Source organism: Brachyhypopomus gauderio, chromosome 13 (genome assembly GCF_052324685.1).
Source record: "Brachyhypopomus gauderio isolate BG-103 chromosome 13, BGAUD_0.2, whole genome shotgun sequence".
Classification (NCBI taxonomy): domain Eukaryota; kingdom Metazoa; phylum Chordata; class Actinopteri; order Gymnotiformes; family Hypopomidae; genus Brachyhypopomus; species Brachyhypopomus gauderio.
The window spans coordinates 8,254,020-8,270,365 of record NC_135223.1 but is presented as its reverse complement, the minus strand read 5'-3'; the positions used below and the strand labels follow the sequence as shown (position 1 = coordinate 8,270,365).

Sequence of the window (16,346 nt, the reverse complement as noted above, 5' to 3'; positions counted from 1 at the left end):
TGTGACCAGATAGATAAAATACACCTAAAGAGGAGATAGGGACTCAAAATGTGCCATTTCCACGGAATGACTCTGTTCTTGAAAAAGTGGCAATGACAATAAAGATTTATCTTATCTTATATTTAAATTTGTTTTTTAATCTGAAAAGATTTTTTATATTGTCTATGGAGTATTCATTTGTCAATATAGAAATCTAAATAAACCATAAAGGCTCATAACTAATAAACGTTATATATTTGATGAGATTCTGTGCACGAACAGTGCCCGTGGTGTTGTGCGACATGCGCTGTGCGTGCGTGAACGCGCCAGGACGGGAAATGCTGCGTAGATGTGAACAGGTCCAGGAGCAGAGATGCTAGCAAGGGAGACGTTTGACTCAAATAGTTTCAGAGAAAACGCCAGCACGCATTTCTTTTGGGATTCGCGTACAGGCATCGCTGCTAAAACGGTAAAAGAATGAACCATTTAAAACCTCTGCCATTTCCCAAACTTTGCCATCTTTTCTTGGTGATTGGGAGTGAGGTAGCTAGTGCCGTTCAACAAAATGGTTCCCTTAGCTTCTGTTAGCTAACGCTAGCTGCTAAACCTAGCTGCTAACGCTAGCTGCTCTTTAGTTCCCTGACATAAACGTCCACTTTGAAGCCGGTAAGGTAACTGTGTAAGTTACTCTGTTTAGGCAAAGACAAAGTAGGAATGATTAATACTGTTCACGTCCCATTGCAAGACGGCGCGTTAGCTAACTATGCTAACGCTAGCAGCTCTCAGGGCAGTAGCGGTCTTGGCTAGCTAGCTTAGCCACTAACAAAGTGTCATGTTTTATTCAGCTAGCTAATTAAATCTTAACTGTACCAGATAACCAGCTAACCGCTCTGATATTATTAACTAGTCGGCCGGTTAGGTAAATATATAACTATTATTAGTGTAAAAGAAGTGAATATAAACAGGTTTATTTATATAGCCGGCTAGCTATAGCGTTTCTTAGCTACACAACGGCCATTCAAAGATGTTTAATGTCCAGCTGACGAGATCATGAGTTTGAGTTTGTAACGTTATGGTAGCTCAGAGATCATTTAATCCGATAAGATAGAGATGGTTAGCTATGTTAACTGATTGTTGACTAGTTAGGTAGCTAACTGGATAATTAATCCGGTAATAACTAGGTTGGTTAGTAGCTAGCTAGTTAATAATAATAATAATAATAATAAATAATAAGCGTGAAAGGCTGGAATTGTAGGCAGCTAACTCCCCACTATTCACCCACTACAGGTATTATTGTTACAATATTATAATTAATTATATAATTATATATTAAAATTATATTGTTAATGATAATCTCACTAAGTGTTTAAACTGTTTAAAAGATTTATCTATTCTGTTAATCTGTCCTTTCCACTTGTATGAATTGGTACAAATTCGTAACGCTTGGTGCATTAGAATCTATTCCAAAGAGTGATATCTTCTGTGTGATCTCTTTAGAGCACCCTCTGTGTGATCTCTTTAGAGCACCCTCTGTGTGATCTCTTTAGAGCACCCTCTGTGTGATCTCTTTAGAGCACCCTCTGTGTGATCTCTTTAGAGCACCCCCTGTGTGATCTCTTTAGAGCACCCCCTGTGTGATCTCTTTAGAGCACCCCCTGTGTGATCTCTTTAGAGCACCCCCTGTGTGATCTCTTTAGAGCACCCCCTGTGTGATCTCTTCAGAGGGACACCCATGTGATCTTTTAAGATGGATACCAATGTGATCTCTTTGGGGGTAGCTCTGTGTGTGATGGGTGAGCGGGGGATATGGGACTGCAGCGTAGACCCTAGCTGAATCTGAAATGTCATATTTAAACAGTACGCACTAGATATCAATGCAGTGTGTCCTGCTCGACCATTAAAGCAGTGTGTTCTTTCAGTAGGCAACTGGGCAGTGTTCATAACCTCAGTCATACTACCTGTTATCTCGTACTGCTTTGACGTACTGAATAGGAGGGAAGCTCCATCCAAAATGACATACTTCCCTCCTTTTCAGTACGCCAAAGCAGTATGCGGTAACAGGTAGTATGTCCGAATACATAGTATGCATTAAATAGTAAGCGAAAAGTACCCGGATGGAGCAGAGAAAAAAAAATGGCGGAAGGTAGCAAGTCAGCTGTTTACAAATATAAGTAAGATACAACAGGGTATATGCTGAAATACTGAAGTTAATTTCAATACTTTTAAAAGATTTTTTAAAGACCTTCCGAAAATGTTTAAGACATCATTGTCACTTTAAGTTGTAATCAGCAACATATCTTTAACTTACAAAATTATTGTAGGTTGCAATTTAATCTTTAAAACACAACCATACAACAGAACTTGGATACTGTATGAAGAAACAAAGGTCAAAAGAATAAACCAGAGCTAGATATATTTAAATATAACGTCACAACAAGAAACAAGTAACTCAGCTATTCATCACCCAGGACAACTTGGTTAATCTTGGTGAATAATAAATAATAAACATGGTACTCATGACATGTGCCTCAATGTGTTTGTTTTGCATTGTTTTGCTCTTCAGTTTTGAGTTTTTCTTTATGTCTAGATCAGTACATAATCTCATTAACGCTGTAACAGTTCTTATGTGACGTTTATGTATAAATGGAGCATCTGTAGCTGCATGCGTGGTATGTTCGTAATTTTGCAATAATCAAGCACCTTCGGATCGTCAACACCAGCGTCTGTGTCCGAGTTTCCCGCATCGTGGCTACACCCACTCACAATCTTCTCACGACATCGGAGTTGATCAGTTATTAGCAATTAATGATCCTATAGTGCAGTTTACAATTTAAACAGTCTCTAGACACTTTACATGCGACAGTGGCATGTTCATTTTAATAGTTGCGGAGAGGAAAATAAATACATTCATGCATACTTTTTGCAGTCAGGTTGTTTAGGCAAAGCTAAAATATCAATGAAAATGTAATACCCCAAAAATTGCGATTATTGTAGCTCTGCTTCTCCTTAATGCCGTCTTTATGCTGATTCTAAATCCATGACCAAACAAAGTAAATGTTGTGAAAATATAAAGCAGAAAAATATCAAATTGCGCTTTTAATGAATATTGGTCTTTAACTGTAGTAGTGTGACATCATATGATGTAGGTAAAATGGCGGACGTAGTATGTCCAAGGTTGTATTCAAACTGGCCAGTCACCTACTGAAAGAACCTGAAAGGAGTGGCTGCCATGTTCTGGTGAAATACGCTGTGGTCAACACCCATATGATCTTTAGAGGAACACCCATATGATCTCTTTGGTAGATGTCCTCCTCTCATCGTTACCCGTCTTCTGAGTGGAGCGGTCCTGGAGGTCGTTACCCGTCTCCTGAGTGGAGCGGTCCTGGAGGTCGTTACCCGTCTCCTGAGTGGAGCGGTCCTGGAGGTCGTTACCCGTCTCCTGAGTGGAGCGGTCCTGGAGGGGACCGAAGCCGTAAGCACCGGCACAGTTGGTGTCCTCAGAGTCCTGGCCCTGAGATGCGTGGGCACAGAGCTCAGAGACAGTGGCAGGAGAGAGACAGCAGCTACCAGCCATTCAAGAGGTGGGGACATGCGTGTGTCTGTGTGTCTCTGTGTCTGTGTGTCTCTGTGTCTGTGTGTCTCTGTGTCTGTGTATCTCTGTGTCTGTGTGTCTCTGTGTCTGTGTATCTCTGTGTCTGTGTGTGTCACAACATTTGTAGGTGCAGGAGGCTGTTTGAAACCAGAACAGGAAGTTGAAACACTTGCTTACCTTTCTGTTTCTAGACCACATCAAGTTTGTGTGGGTGTGTGTCTGTCTGTCTGGATGCTGTGTGTGTGTGTGTGCGTGTGTGTGTGTGGGTGTGTGCACTAGTTATGAAGAACACTCTGCTGCCTGCAGGTTTCCTGAACAACGTTACTATGGTGATGAGTGGTTGGACTGTAGCTGTTTGGGGCAAGACATGATGAACAGCTACTACACCCGCAGTAGCTTTACCTGCCGTTCCCATGACAACAGCAGTCAGGAGGACCACCGAGGTCAGCGTTGGGAGAGAGCAAACAGACCAGAGCATAGGCACAGACCAAGGAGAACCAGACCAAGGAGAACCAGACCAAGGAGAACCAGACCAAGGAGAACCAGACCAAGGAGAACCAGGACAAGAAGCCGCTCCAGAAGGCACTCTCACAGCTGGGACCAGTCTTCATCGGTGAGGACCGCTCCCTCTTCTTACTTTTTAGGAGCTCCTCTGTCTGTGGGATGAGGTCTGTGTGGGATGCTGTCTGTCTGTGGGATGCTGTCTGTCTGTGGGATGCTGTCTGTCTGTGGGATGAGGTTTGTCTGTGGGATGCTGTCTGTGTGGGATTTCCTTTACCGTTATCCTACTTTCCTTTAATTCTAATTCCCTCTCTCACCAGATATATAGAGATATTAACAATATCGGGAAGTAAGTTACTAGAGAAACAGGGTGTTTGAGGCAGAGGTCCTTCAACTGTGCAAGCAAAGTGCTTCTGAAGTTCTAAGATGAAGCCATTTATATATGAAAAAGTAGGCCTAGATGTTTAAATCCCAGTGTTCATCCCATGGGGTTCTGAAGTTTCATGAGGGCATATCGTTTCTTCTCTGAGTTTCCTAATTTAATTAGTTCTGATGGTCTGAAGGTGTTCATCAATCAGATTGGCAGACCCTCTCTTGCCTACACCAATATAAAGCCATTACATCTTTTGCAGGTGTTAAAGTAGACAGTTCCTGCCATAATGCGTTAGGGAGATAGGATGAGCACATTTTACCCTTTCGTGTTTGTCATTTTGGTGGCAGTGTTAATGAATGCACATGTATCTAGAGGGGTTGCAGGCTACAGTACATGTTATTATCTAACTTAACATTTATCTCATTCTTGATGAGCACGTATTGGATTTTGATGTCTTTGTCTTGTCTATAGGAGATTAGATTCCAGGGTTTTTAATAAAGAAACTTCATCCTTATAAAAAGACAATTTGTGTGTATTTATATTGTTTTAATATGTTTAAGTGGACAGCTGTATTTTTGTGTGTATGTGTAACATGGTGAGTGTGTAGAGAGACTGCAATGTGTTTTAGTTCAAAGAATACATTGTGTGAGAGTGAGTTGTGGGTGTGTGTTTGGGAGGTGTGTGGGTTTGTTTTTTGCGTATGAGAGTGCAGTGTGTTTATGGGAGAGTGTGGCGAATGAGTGTGGGGGGTTGTGTATAAGGGTTGAGTGTGTTTTTATGTGAGTGAGATGTGTGTGTGTGGGAGAGAGAGAGGGAGATGCTTAAGGAAGGTAAAAAGAAGCCAGTAAGGTAACCAGATCTCTGGGGTGCAGCTCACAGAACATCGATTGGTGTCTGGATTCTCCCTGGTGGTTGTGGGTGTTTAAATTTAGAAGCCACAGCTCTTCCACTCCCCCACCCATGCCCCCCTCCCCCCAGACCTCACTGCACCCTTTGCCTTCTCTTCCACCATCTCTCTCTTTCTCTCCATCTCTCTCTCTCTCTCTCTCTCTCTCTCCCTCTCATTTTCTTCCTGCCTCTGTCTTTCTTTGTCTGTCTCTCGTCTTTCCCTTTACTACTGCTTTCTTCCTTCCACTGTCTGTCTCGTTCAGTTGGACATGTGTGGTTTAGGGACATGGGCAGGACTAACGTGTATTCCATGTGTAGGGGGTTCTTGGGCCGCCTCTGTTTCTGCCTGTCTGTGAGTAGCTCTTCTGTTTCTGCCCACAGGCTCACCTTCTCAGTCACATACGATCATTTCTGTGCTCTTATTTCGCTTTATTGTCATAAATAAAGGCTCGTTCAGACCTGGAACATAACAGCTGGGGTTCCCTTCTATCATGTATGCTGTTTGCTTTGTTATTTTCACTTTGTCTTGAGATTAATATTTTTTTCACTTGTGTCTAGTTTTTCTCCCAATTTGTTTACGCCAATTCCCGCCTGTCCTGTCATAAGAGTTTCCAACTGAGGAGTTTGCAGTGAACACCTGCTTCCTCTGAGAGGCGCCACTGAGCACAGCATTTTATCTGCAGAGGCAGCGCAGCACACTATGAGGACAGCACGGACAACCTTTACCAGCAAGCACAAACACACAAACGTCCACGACTGACTGACAGGGTGGTGTAATACTGACAGGGTGGTGTAATACTGACAGGGTGGTGTAATACTGACAGGGCGGTAGTGACTGACAGGGTGGTGTAATACTGACAGGGTGGTGTAATAGTGACAGGGCGGTAGTGACTGACAGGGTGGTGTAATACTGACAGGGTGGTAGTGACTGACAGGGTGGTGTAATACTGACAGGGCGGTAGTGACTGACAGGGTGGTGTAATACTGACAGGGTGGTGTAATACTGACAGGGCGGTAGTGACTGACAGTGTGGTAGTGACTCACAGGGTGGTGTAATACTGACAGGGTGGTGTAATACTGACAGGGTGGTAGTGACTGACAGGGTGGTGTAATACTGACAGGGTGGTGTAATACTGACAGGGCGGTAGTGACTGACAGGGTGGTGTAATATTGACAGGGTGGTAGTGACTGACAGGGTGGTGTAATACTGACAGGGCGGTAGTGACTGACAGGGTGGTGTAATACTGACAGGGTGGTGTAATACTGACAGGGCGGTAGTGACTGACAGGGTGGTGTAATACTGACAGGGCGGTAGTGACTGACAGGGTGGTGTAATATTGACAGGGTGGTAGTGACTGACAGGGTGGTGTAATACTGACAGGGCGGTAGTGACTGACAGGGTGGTGTAATACTGACAGGGCGGTAGTGACTGACAGGGTGGTGTAATACTGACAGGGCGGTAGTGACTGACAGGGTGGTGTAATACTGACAGGGCGGTAGTGACTGACAGGGTGGTGTAATACTGACAGGGCGGTAGTGACTGACACAGCCCCACTTTGACCCCTTGCATTTCCCGCATGGCTGCAGGGTGAATGGTTTTCTGTTGAGATGTTTCTTAATTACGTGCTCTGTGTTTTCTCGGTCTGCGGGTGTCTGGGACCAGCTGGGTGTCAGTCGTACGCAGGTCTCTGCTGTTCAGGATGATGAGGAGGGTCATCTGGTGTACCGAGCAGGAGACGTGCTGCAGGACAGATGTATGTGGAGCTGGTCTCTCCTGCTCACTCACTGCTCCTTCCACACGCAGTCAGCCGATCCTCATTTAATCCCAGCACAGTCTCACCCCCAACACACGCCCCCAGCTCGGTGTGGGACGTGTCAGTACTGTTACAGTTGTGGGGCGTGTCAGTAGCTATACAGTGTAAAGTGGGCCAGCGGTGTTGGCCTGTAAAATGTGTCGGTAGAATTAGTATGTAGAGTGTGTCATATGTGTTTGTAGAATTAGAATGTGGAGTGTGTCATATGTGTTTGTAGAATTAGTATGTAGAGTGTGTCATATGTGTTTGTAGAATTAGTATGTAGAGTGTGTCATATGTGTTTGTAGAATTAGTATGTAGAGTGTGTCATATGTGTTTGTAGAATTAGTATGTAGAGTGTGTCATATGTGTTTGTAGAATTAGTATGTAGAGTGTGTCATATGTGTTTGTAGAATTAGTATGTAGAGTGTGTCATATGTGTTGGTAAAATTAGTATGTAGAGTGTGTCATATGTGTTTGTAGAATTAGTATGTAGAGTGTGTCATATGTGTTTGTAGAATTAGTATGTAGAGTGTGTCATATGTGTTTGTAGAATTAGTATGTAGAGTGTGTCATATGTGTTGGTAGAATTAGTATGTAGAGTGTGTCATATGTGTTTGTAGAATTAGTATGTAGAGTGTGTCATATGTGTTTGTAGAATTAGTATGTAGAGTGTGTCATATGTGTTGGTAAAATTAGTATGTAGAGTGTGTCATATGTGTTTGTAGAATTAGTATGTAGAGTGTGTCATATGTGTTTGTAGAATTAGTATGTAGAGTGTGTCATATGTGTTTGTAGAATTAGTATGTAGAGTGTGTCATATGTGTTGGTAGAATTAGTATGTAGAGTGTGTCATATGTGTTGGTAGAATTAGTATGTAGAGTGTGTCATATGTGTTGGTAGAATTAGTATGTAGAGTGTGTCATATGTGTTTGTAGAATTAGTATGTAGTGTGTGTCATATGTGTTTGTAGAATTAGTATGTAGTGTGTGTCATATGTGTTTGTAGAATTAGTATGTAGTGTGTGTCATATGTGTTTGTAGAATTAGTATGTAGTGTGTGTCATATGTGTTTGTAGAATTAGTATGTAGAGTGTGTCATATGTGTTTGTAGAATTAGTATGTAGAGTGCGTCATATGTGTTGGTAAAATTAGTATGTAGAGTGTGTCATATGTGTTGGTAAAATTAGTATGTAGAGTGTGTCATATGTGTTGGTAGAATAAGTATGTAGAGTGTGTCATATGTGTTTGTAGAATTAGTATGTAGAGTGTGTCATATGTGTTGGTAGAATTAGTATGTAGAGTGTGTCATATGTGTTGGTAGAATTAGTATGTAGAGTGTGTCATATGTGTTTGTAATGAATGTGAGTAACATACAATATAGAATATGTGAGTCATGTTAACACTATGAGGCCCAGACGCTCAGTACACACACAGGATCACTTCAGTAGATCACTTCAGTGGATCACTTCAGTAGATCACGTTTGTACAGTCAGGTGATCAGATGATCCATTTTCCCAGTTTTTCATTGTCGCTTTATGGCTTTTCCTTAAATACTCTTGTGTGTGTGCGTGTGTTCAGATGAGATTGTGAGCTTGCTGGGAGAAGGCACCTTTGGGAAAGTGGTGCAGTGCATTGACCATCACAGGTCAGGTCACCTACCCCTCCACCCATTACTCCAACCCATTACCATCTCCTGTCTGACTATCTCATTGATTTGTACTTTTTGTTTGATGGTGGTTGTGTGTGTGTAGGGGAGAATCTCGTGTTGCACTGAAGATCATTAAGAACGTGGAGAAGTATAAAGAAGCAGCTCGTCTGGAGATCAATGTTCTGCAGAAGATAAGAGAGAAAGATCCCGAAAACAAACAGTGAGTTCAGTCCCACCCTGTAGTGGCGGCCAGCATTCAGCTGCGCCGTGACCTCTCACCCCACAGCTGTGGCCAGTGCTCTCACTGATACTCCATTGATTCATCTTGTGTGCTGCTGTTTGTCTTAGTCTGTGTGTGCAGATGTTTGACTGGTTTGATTATCATGGTCACGTGTGTATCAGCTTTGAGCTGCTGGCCCTCAGCACATTCGACTTCATGAAGGAGAACGCCTACCTGCCCTACCCACTGGGTCAGCTACGCCACATGGCACACCAGATCTGCGTGGCTGTGAAGTGTAAGTATGGTAACACCTGCTCTGTCTGGAGGTTTGGACGTCCTGCAGGTGTGCAGACTCCTCTACAGCTCGGACACCTGGAGAATCAAACTTCAGGTACACTACCAGTTAAACGTTGGACATGCCTACTGTTTATCTTTATTATTTTTTTATTTTATTTTTGACAAAAAGAACAGTGAAGATGAAAAAAACACGTTATGATGCTCTAATAAATAAATATTAGATTCTTTGAATCTGCAATATTTTGATGACAGCATTGCACGCTTTTGGTGTTCTGTTAAGCAGCTTCATGAAGCACCTATGATGCTTCTCCGTCAGTCCTGAAGACATTCTCACATGCAGAGACCCTGTAGAGCGAGGAACTAAAGTTCTGAAATAAAACTTTCTTTTAACTGTTAAGAACATGCATGTATTGAGGTGTGTCCAATCGTTTGACTGGTGGTGTGATCAGAATGTGTGTTATGACTGGGGGACTCACTGCAGCTGGTGGGTGTTTGTACATCCACCCTGTGCACAGAGGGCTCCCTGCAATATCTGTCTAAGGACAGAAGGGGGCAGTGTTCAGCGTTATGAATATGTGCTAAGTGTGAAAAGTGGTTTCTGTGTCTTTGACCATGTAGGGAAGCTGGTTTATTTATAGTCATCACCAACAATGTCCTGTTCCGTCACAGTTCTCCATGACAACAAGCTTACACATACAGACCTGAAGCCGGAGAACATTCTTTTTGTCAACTCTGACTTTAGCACATGCTACAACGCAGAAAAGGTGAGAGGAGTGTGTGTGTGTGTGTGTGTGTGTGCGTGTGTGTGTGCGTGTGTTTGTCAAAGTCAAATTTATTTATATAGCGCTTTTCACAACACATTGTCACAAAGCAGCTTTACAATCGTATGGGTCCAGATCCCTAATGAGCAAGCCAGAGACGACAGTGAAACCTTGTGAGGACCAAGACTCAAAAGGGAACCCGTCCTCCATTGGGCGGCCCGTTAGCACAAGTCTGTACTTGTGGACAAAAGGTGCTTTTACAGTTATAGTTAAGGTACTTGTTCCCCGGCCAAGTAGTCACAGTCCCTCCAGTGCAGATGGTGAGCCTCAGGTAGGAGCTAGCATCAGCACGTCCTCTTGTGGAAATGGCACATCCAACCCCGGCATCAGTACATCCACCGGCAAGCCAGACCATCTCCCAGGTGCTTGTAGGTGCTTGCATGTTACAAGACAGACAATACAGATAGACAATATAGACTGAGTGTGTGACAATACAGACTGAGTGTGTGGACATCAATTTAAACCACCATTGATTTAAATGTGCACAGCTCACGTGCCAGTGATCAGCATGTGGCTCCGGCAGGCTAATCTATAGCAGCATAACTAAAGGGAGGGGTTCAGAGGTGACCACAGTCATGAGGGCTCACTGAGACATTGCTTTACAGCCAAGTTATTTTCACAACTAGAGTGATGAAATGACACAGCTGGATGACAGCATCAACATCTCAGATTACCAGAAATCTCAACGTCTGGGGGCCCCCGAGCCCCACACCTTACAAGGGGAATATTAGCTGAAGGCTTGATTAAATAGGTGAGTTTTAAGTCTAGATTTAAATATTGGAACTGTGTCAGAATCTCAGATTGGAGCTGGAAGGCTATTCCATAATTGGGGGGCTTTAAAGGAGAAAGCTCTGCCTCCGGCTGTAGTCTTACAAATTTTTGGAACTAGGAGAAATCCAGCATTTTGGGAGCTCAAAGGGCGAGATGAGTTGTAGTAAGCAATGAGTTCACTCAGATATTGTGGGGCAAGACCATTTAATGCCTTATAGGTTAACAGAACAATTTTAAATTCAATTCGATATTTAATCAGAAGCCAGTGTAATGCCGCGAGAGTGGGACTAATATGATCGAATTTTCTAGCCTTAGCTAGGACTCTAGCTGCAGGATTTTGTACAAGTTGTAGCTTCTTTATGGACTGTTTAGAGCATCCAATTAGAAGACTATTACAGTAGTCCAATCTTGACGAGACAAATGCATGGACCAGCTTCTCTGCATCAGCTAATGAAAGTAAGTGTCTCAGCTTGGCGATATTACGTAAATGGAAAAAGGCAGCCTTAGTGACATTGCATATATCCGATCCGAATCAATAGTGACACCTAAGCTTTTGCAGTAGATTTAGGTGTTACTGAAAAACCATCTAAGGTAAGGGGAATATCAGCCCAATTGCTTCTAGCATTCTAGAGTGCTTGACCTCATATACCAATGAGTGTCTCCAGCCTATTAAGTAGAATATTATGATCAATGGTGTCAAAAGCAGCACTGAGGTCTAGCAGTATGAGAAAAGAAACGTGTCCTTTATCAGAGGATATTAAGAGATTGGTCATGGTTTGTCCATAACGAACACCATGTTCGAACATAGGGATGTCCACAAGTGCACCTGGCACCAGGACACCTTAGGTCGGAGGTCGATGATCGACTTTGTTGTCGTTTCATCTGATCTCCGGCCCTATGTTTTGGACACTCGGGTAAAGAGAGGGGCTGAGCTGTCAACTGATCACTACCTGGTGGTAAGTTGGATCCACTGGCAGAGGAGGGGGCTGGACAGACCTGGAAGACCCAAACGTATGGTGAGGGTCTGCTGGGAACGTCTGGCTGAGCACTCTGTCAGGGAGGTCTACAACTGCCACCTCCGGGAAAGCTTTTCCCAGCTTTCGAGGGAGTTGGGGGACATGGAGTCTGAGTGGACCATGTTCTCCGACTCTATCATTGAAGCTGCTGTACTGAGTTGTGGCCGAAAGATCACTGGTGCCTGTCGCGGCGGCAATCCCCGTACCAGATGGTGGACACCTGAAGTACGGGATGCCGTCAAGCTGAAGAAGGAATCCTATCGGGCCATGTTGGCCACCGGGACTCCCGAGGCAGCTGATAGGTATCGGCAGGCCAGGCGTGTGGCGGCTCAGGCAGTGGTAGAAGCAAAAACTCGGAGCTGGGAAGAGTTTGGTGAGGCCATGGAGGAGGACTATCGGTCGGCCTCAAAGAAATTCTGGCAAACCGTCCGGCACCTCAGAAGGGATAAGCAGTACTCTGTCAACACTGTTTACAGTGCGGGTGGGGAGCTGTTGACCTCGACTGAGGATATTGTCGCACGGTGGAAGGAATACTTTGAGGATCTCCTAAATCCCTCTGTCATGTCTTCCATGGAGGAAGCGGAGACTGACTACTCAGTGGTGGACCCGTCCATTACCCAAGCCGAAGTCACTGAGGTGGTTCGCAAACTCCCCAGTGGCAAGGCAGTGGGAGTGGATGAGATTCGTCCTGAGTATCTTAAGTCTCTGGATGTGGTGGGGTTGTCTTGGCTGACACGCCTCTGCAACATCGCATGGCAATCTGGGACAGTTCCTCTGGAGTGGCAGACTGGGGTGGTGGTTCTGTTTTTTAAAAAAGGGGACCGGAGAGTGTGCCCCAATTATCGGGGTATCACACTTCTTAGCCTTCCTGATAAGGTCTACTCTAGGGTACTGGAAAGGAGAGTTCGGCTGATAGTCGAACCTCGGATCCAAGAGGAACAATGCGGTTGTCGTCCTGGCCGTGGAACACTGGACCAGCTTTATACCCTTCATAGGGTGCTCGAGGGTTCATGGGAGTATGCCCAACCAGTCCACATGTGTTTTCTGGATCTGGAGAAGGCATTCGATCGTGTTCCTCATGGTATTCTGTGGGGAGTGCTCCAGGAGTATGGAATCGGGGGTCCTCTACTAAGGGCTGTCCGGTCTCTGTATGATCGGAGCAGGAGTTTGGTTTGCATGGCCGGCAGTAAGTCGGACCTGCTTCCGGTGCATGTTGGACTCCGTCAGGGCTGCCCCTTGTCACCGGTCCTGTTCATAATTTTTATGGACAGGATCTCAAGGCGCAGCCAAGGGCCGGAGGGAGTCCTGTTTGGAAGCCACAGGATCTCATCTCTGCTATTTGCAGATGATGTTGTTCTGTTGGCAGCTTCGGGCCAGGACCTTCAGCATGCATTGGGGCGGTTTGCAGCCGAGTGTGAAGCAGCTGGGATCAGAATCAGCACCTCTAAGTCCGTGGTCATGGTTCTCGACCGGAAAAGGGTAGCTTGCTCCCTTCAGGTGGGTGGAGAAGTCCTGCCTCAAGTGGAGGAGTTTAAGTATCTCGGGATCTTGTTCACGAGTGAGGGAAGAATGGAGCGTGAGATCGACAGACGGATTGGTGCAGCTTCCGCAGTAATGCGTTCGCTGTACCGGTCCGTTGTGGTGAAGAAGGAGCTGAGCCAAAAGGCGAAGCTCTTGATTTACCGGTTGATTTACGTTCCTACTCTCACCTATGGTCATGAGCTTTGGGTAATGACTGAAAGAACGAGATCGCGGATACAAGCGGCCAAAATGAGTTTCCTCCGCAGAGTGGCTGGGCGCACCCTTAGAGATAGGGTAAGAAGCACGGTCACTCAGGAGGAGCTCGGAGTAGAACCGCTGCTCCTCCACATCGAGAGGAATCAGTTGAGGTGGCTTGGGCACCTGTTTCGGATGCCCCCTGGATGCCTTCCTAGGGAGGTGTTCCAGGCATGTCCCCCGGGAAGGAGGCCCCGAGGAAGACCAAGGACACGTTGGCGAGACTATGTCTCTCGACTGGCCTGGGAACGTCTCGGTGTTCCACCCGAGGAGCTGGCTGAGGTGTCTGGGGAGAGGGAGGTTTGGGTTTCCCTGCTCAGACTGCTACCTCCGCGACCCGGCTCCGGATAAGCGGTAGATAATGGATGGTTGGATGGATGGATTAAGAGATTGTTCAGGACTTTAGTCAGTGCTGTTTTAGTGCTGTGATGAGCTCTAAATCCAGACTGAAATAACTCTAAGACATGTTCTGTCTGGAAGAAGGAAGAGAGTTGTGAAGAAAGTACTTTCTCTAAAATTTTGGATATGAATGACAGATTAGAGATTGGCCTATAGTTGGACAGTTCCTGGGGGTTAATACCAGGTTTTTTAATTAGCGGCTTGATGACTGCAAGTTTAAATGAACTGGGAATGTAGCCCAGGCTCAGAAAATAGTTAATTATAGTAAGCAAAGTTTGTCTCTGTGTCTCTCTCTGTGTGTGTGTGTGTGTGTGTGTGTGTGTGTGTGTGTGTGTGTGTGTGTGTGTGTGTGTGTGTGTGTGTGTGTGTGTGTGTGTGTGTGTGCAGAAACGTGAGGAGCGTCTGGTGAAAAACACAGCTGTGAGGGTGGTAGATTTCGGCAGTGCCACCTTTGACCATGAACACCACAGTACCATCGTCTCCACCAGACACTATCGGGCCCCAGAGGTAATTCTGGGTAAGAGCAGTTATGGCATGTGGTGTGATGGGGTAATGGAGGGGAAATGAGGGAGGGGCAGAATAATGGGGTATGATGAGGATGTGATGAGGTAATGAAGGGTGGCATGGGGTAATTGGAAGGGTAATGAGGGTGGAATTGTATAATGGGGGTATAAAACACTTGATAGATTTTGCTGGAACTCCGTGTTTGCCATGTTTTGTTATGATATGTTTTCAGAACTGGGCTGGAGTCAGCCTTGTGATGTCTGGAGTATAGGCTGCATTCTGTTTGAGTACTACCTTGGATACACGCTTTTCCAGGTGGGTTAGAGTAGAACCTCTGATACACACTTTTCTAGGCTGATGGATTCGCTTGCCTGCAGACCAAATGCACTTAGAAGCAGTGGTAGGGTTAGAAGCAGTGGTAGGGTTAGTAGCAGTGGTAGGGTTAGAAGCAGTGGTAGGGTTAGAAGCAGTGGTAGGGTTAGTAGCAGTGGTAGGGTTAGTAGCAGTGGTAGGGTTAGTAGCAGTGGTAGGGTTAGAAGCAGTGGTAGGGTTAGAAGCAGTGGTAGGGTTAGTAGCAGTGGTAGGGTTAGTAGCAGTGGTAGGGTTAGTAGCAGTGGTAGGGTTAGTAGCAGTGGTAGGGTTAGTAGCAGTGGTAGGGTTAGTAGCATTGGTAGGGTTAGTAGCAGTGGTAGGGTTAGTAGCAGTGGTAGGGTTAGAAGCAGTGGTAGGGTTAGAAGCAGTGGTAGGGTTAGTAGCAGTGGTAGGGTTGCCACCTTTCAGAAATGAAAATAAAGGCCACACCCACTATGGCTCCTCAGGGCCATGATTGATAGATCATAGATCAGGGCTTTTTTATTGGAGGAGATCTTAGTGAACTTAGTGTGTATTTGACATTTACAGTGGATATTAAAAGTGTACAGACCCCTGTTAAAGGTTTAGTGATCTAAAATAAAAATAAAAACAAATTTCAGAACTTTTTCCACCTGAGACCTGTACATCAATTAAAGAAACAAACTGAAATCTTTAAGGGGAAGAAGTAAAAAATAAAAATACTCCAAAATCTGTCAGATTGCAGATCTACTGTGTACAGCCCTCTTCAGATCACCCCACAGATTTTCAGTGGGATTCAGATCTGGGCATTGGCTGGGCCATTCCAACACTTTAATCTTCTTCTGGTGAAGCCATTCTTTGGGTGATTTAGATGCACCTTTGGGTCGTTGTTGTGCTGAAAGAAACCTGAAGGTTTTGCGGCAACATAAACTAGTATTTAGAACTTCATAATTCCCTCCACCTAGACAAAGACCCCAGTACCAGCTAACAGCCCCACTGCATGAGGCTGCCCCCCCAATGTGGGTGTGGTGTGATGTCACCACTGTGGGTGTGGTGTGATGTCACCACTGTGGGTGTGGTGTGATGTCACCACTGTGGGTGTGGTGTGATGTCACCACTGTGGGTGTGGTGTGATGTCACCACTGTGGGTGTGTTGTGATGTCACCACGGTGCTTCATTGTGGGTGTGGTGTTATTTTGGTGAGGTGCAGTGTTTTTTTTTTTTTTTTTTTTTTTTTTTTTTGCACCAAACACCTTTAAACATAAATTTAGCCGGGCTTGTATGTTCTTCTTCGTAAGTACAGGCTTAAGAAGAGGTCATATGAAGAATATAGGATATTCATACACAGCCAGTATGTGCCAGAAATTCCTTTCTTTGCACTTTCACTGTTGTCCTACATATGATGACTGTCTTCATTGTGTTATATCTAATGCCTC

At 44.9% G+C, this 16,346-nt stretch overlaps 1 protein-coding gene across 5 annotated transcripts in view; it reads left to right on the top strand.

The window, feature by feature from the left end:
- Nucleotides 1-286: 286 nt before the first annotated feature.
- clk2b (CDC-like kinase 2b) overlaps nt 287-16,346 on the top strand; it is a 20,652-nt gene continuing 4,592 nt past the window's right edge. Inside the window, exons 1-10 of one of the 5 annotated variants that reach the window (XM_076970596.1) lie at nt 287-448; nt 3,283-3,560; nt 3,851-4,184; nt 6,997-7,087; nt 8,707-8,773; nt 8,880-8,996; nt 9,125-9,291; nt 9,963-10,057; nt 14,464-14,593; nt 14,813-14,895. In XM_076970596.1, the coding sequence (XP_076826711.1) occupies nt 353-448; nt 3,283-3,560; nt 3,851-4,184; nt 6,997-7,087; nt 8,707-8,773; nt 8,880-8,996; nt 9,125-9,291; nt 9,963-10,057; nt 14,464-14,593; nt 14,813-14,895 (1,458 nt within the window). In that variant the 5' untranslated portion in view covers nt 287-352. Of the gene's footprint in view, nt 449-3,282; nt 3,561-3,850; nt 4,185-4,237; nt 5,686-6,996; nt 7,088-8,706; nt 8,774-8,879; nt 8,997-9,124; nt 9,292-9,962; nt 10,058-14,463; nt 14,594-14,812; nt 14,896-16,346 lie in introns of those variants that run through there. The other 4 variants (XM_076970595.1, XM_076970593.1, XM_076970594.1 and 1 more) reach the window with 4 other exon arrangements.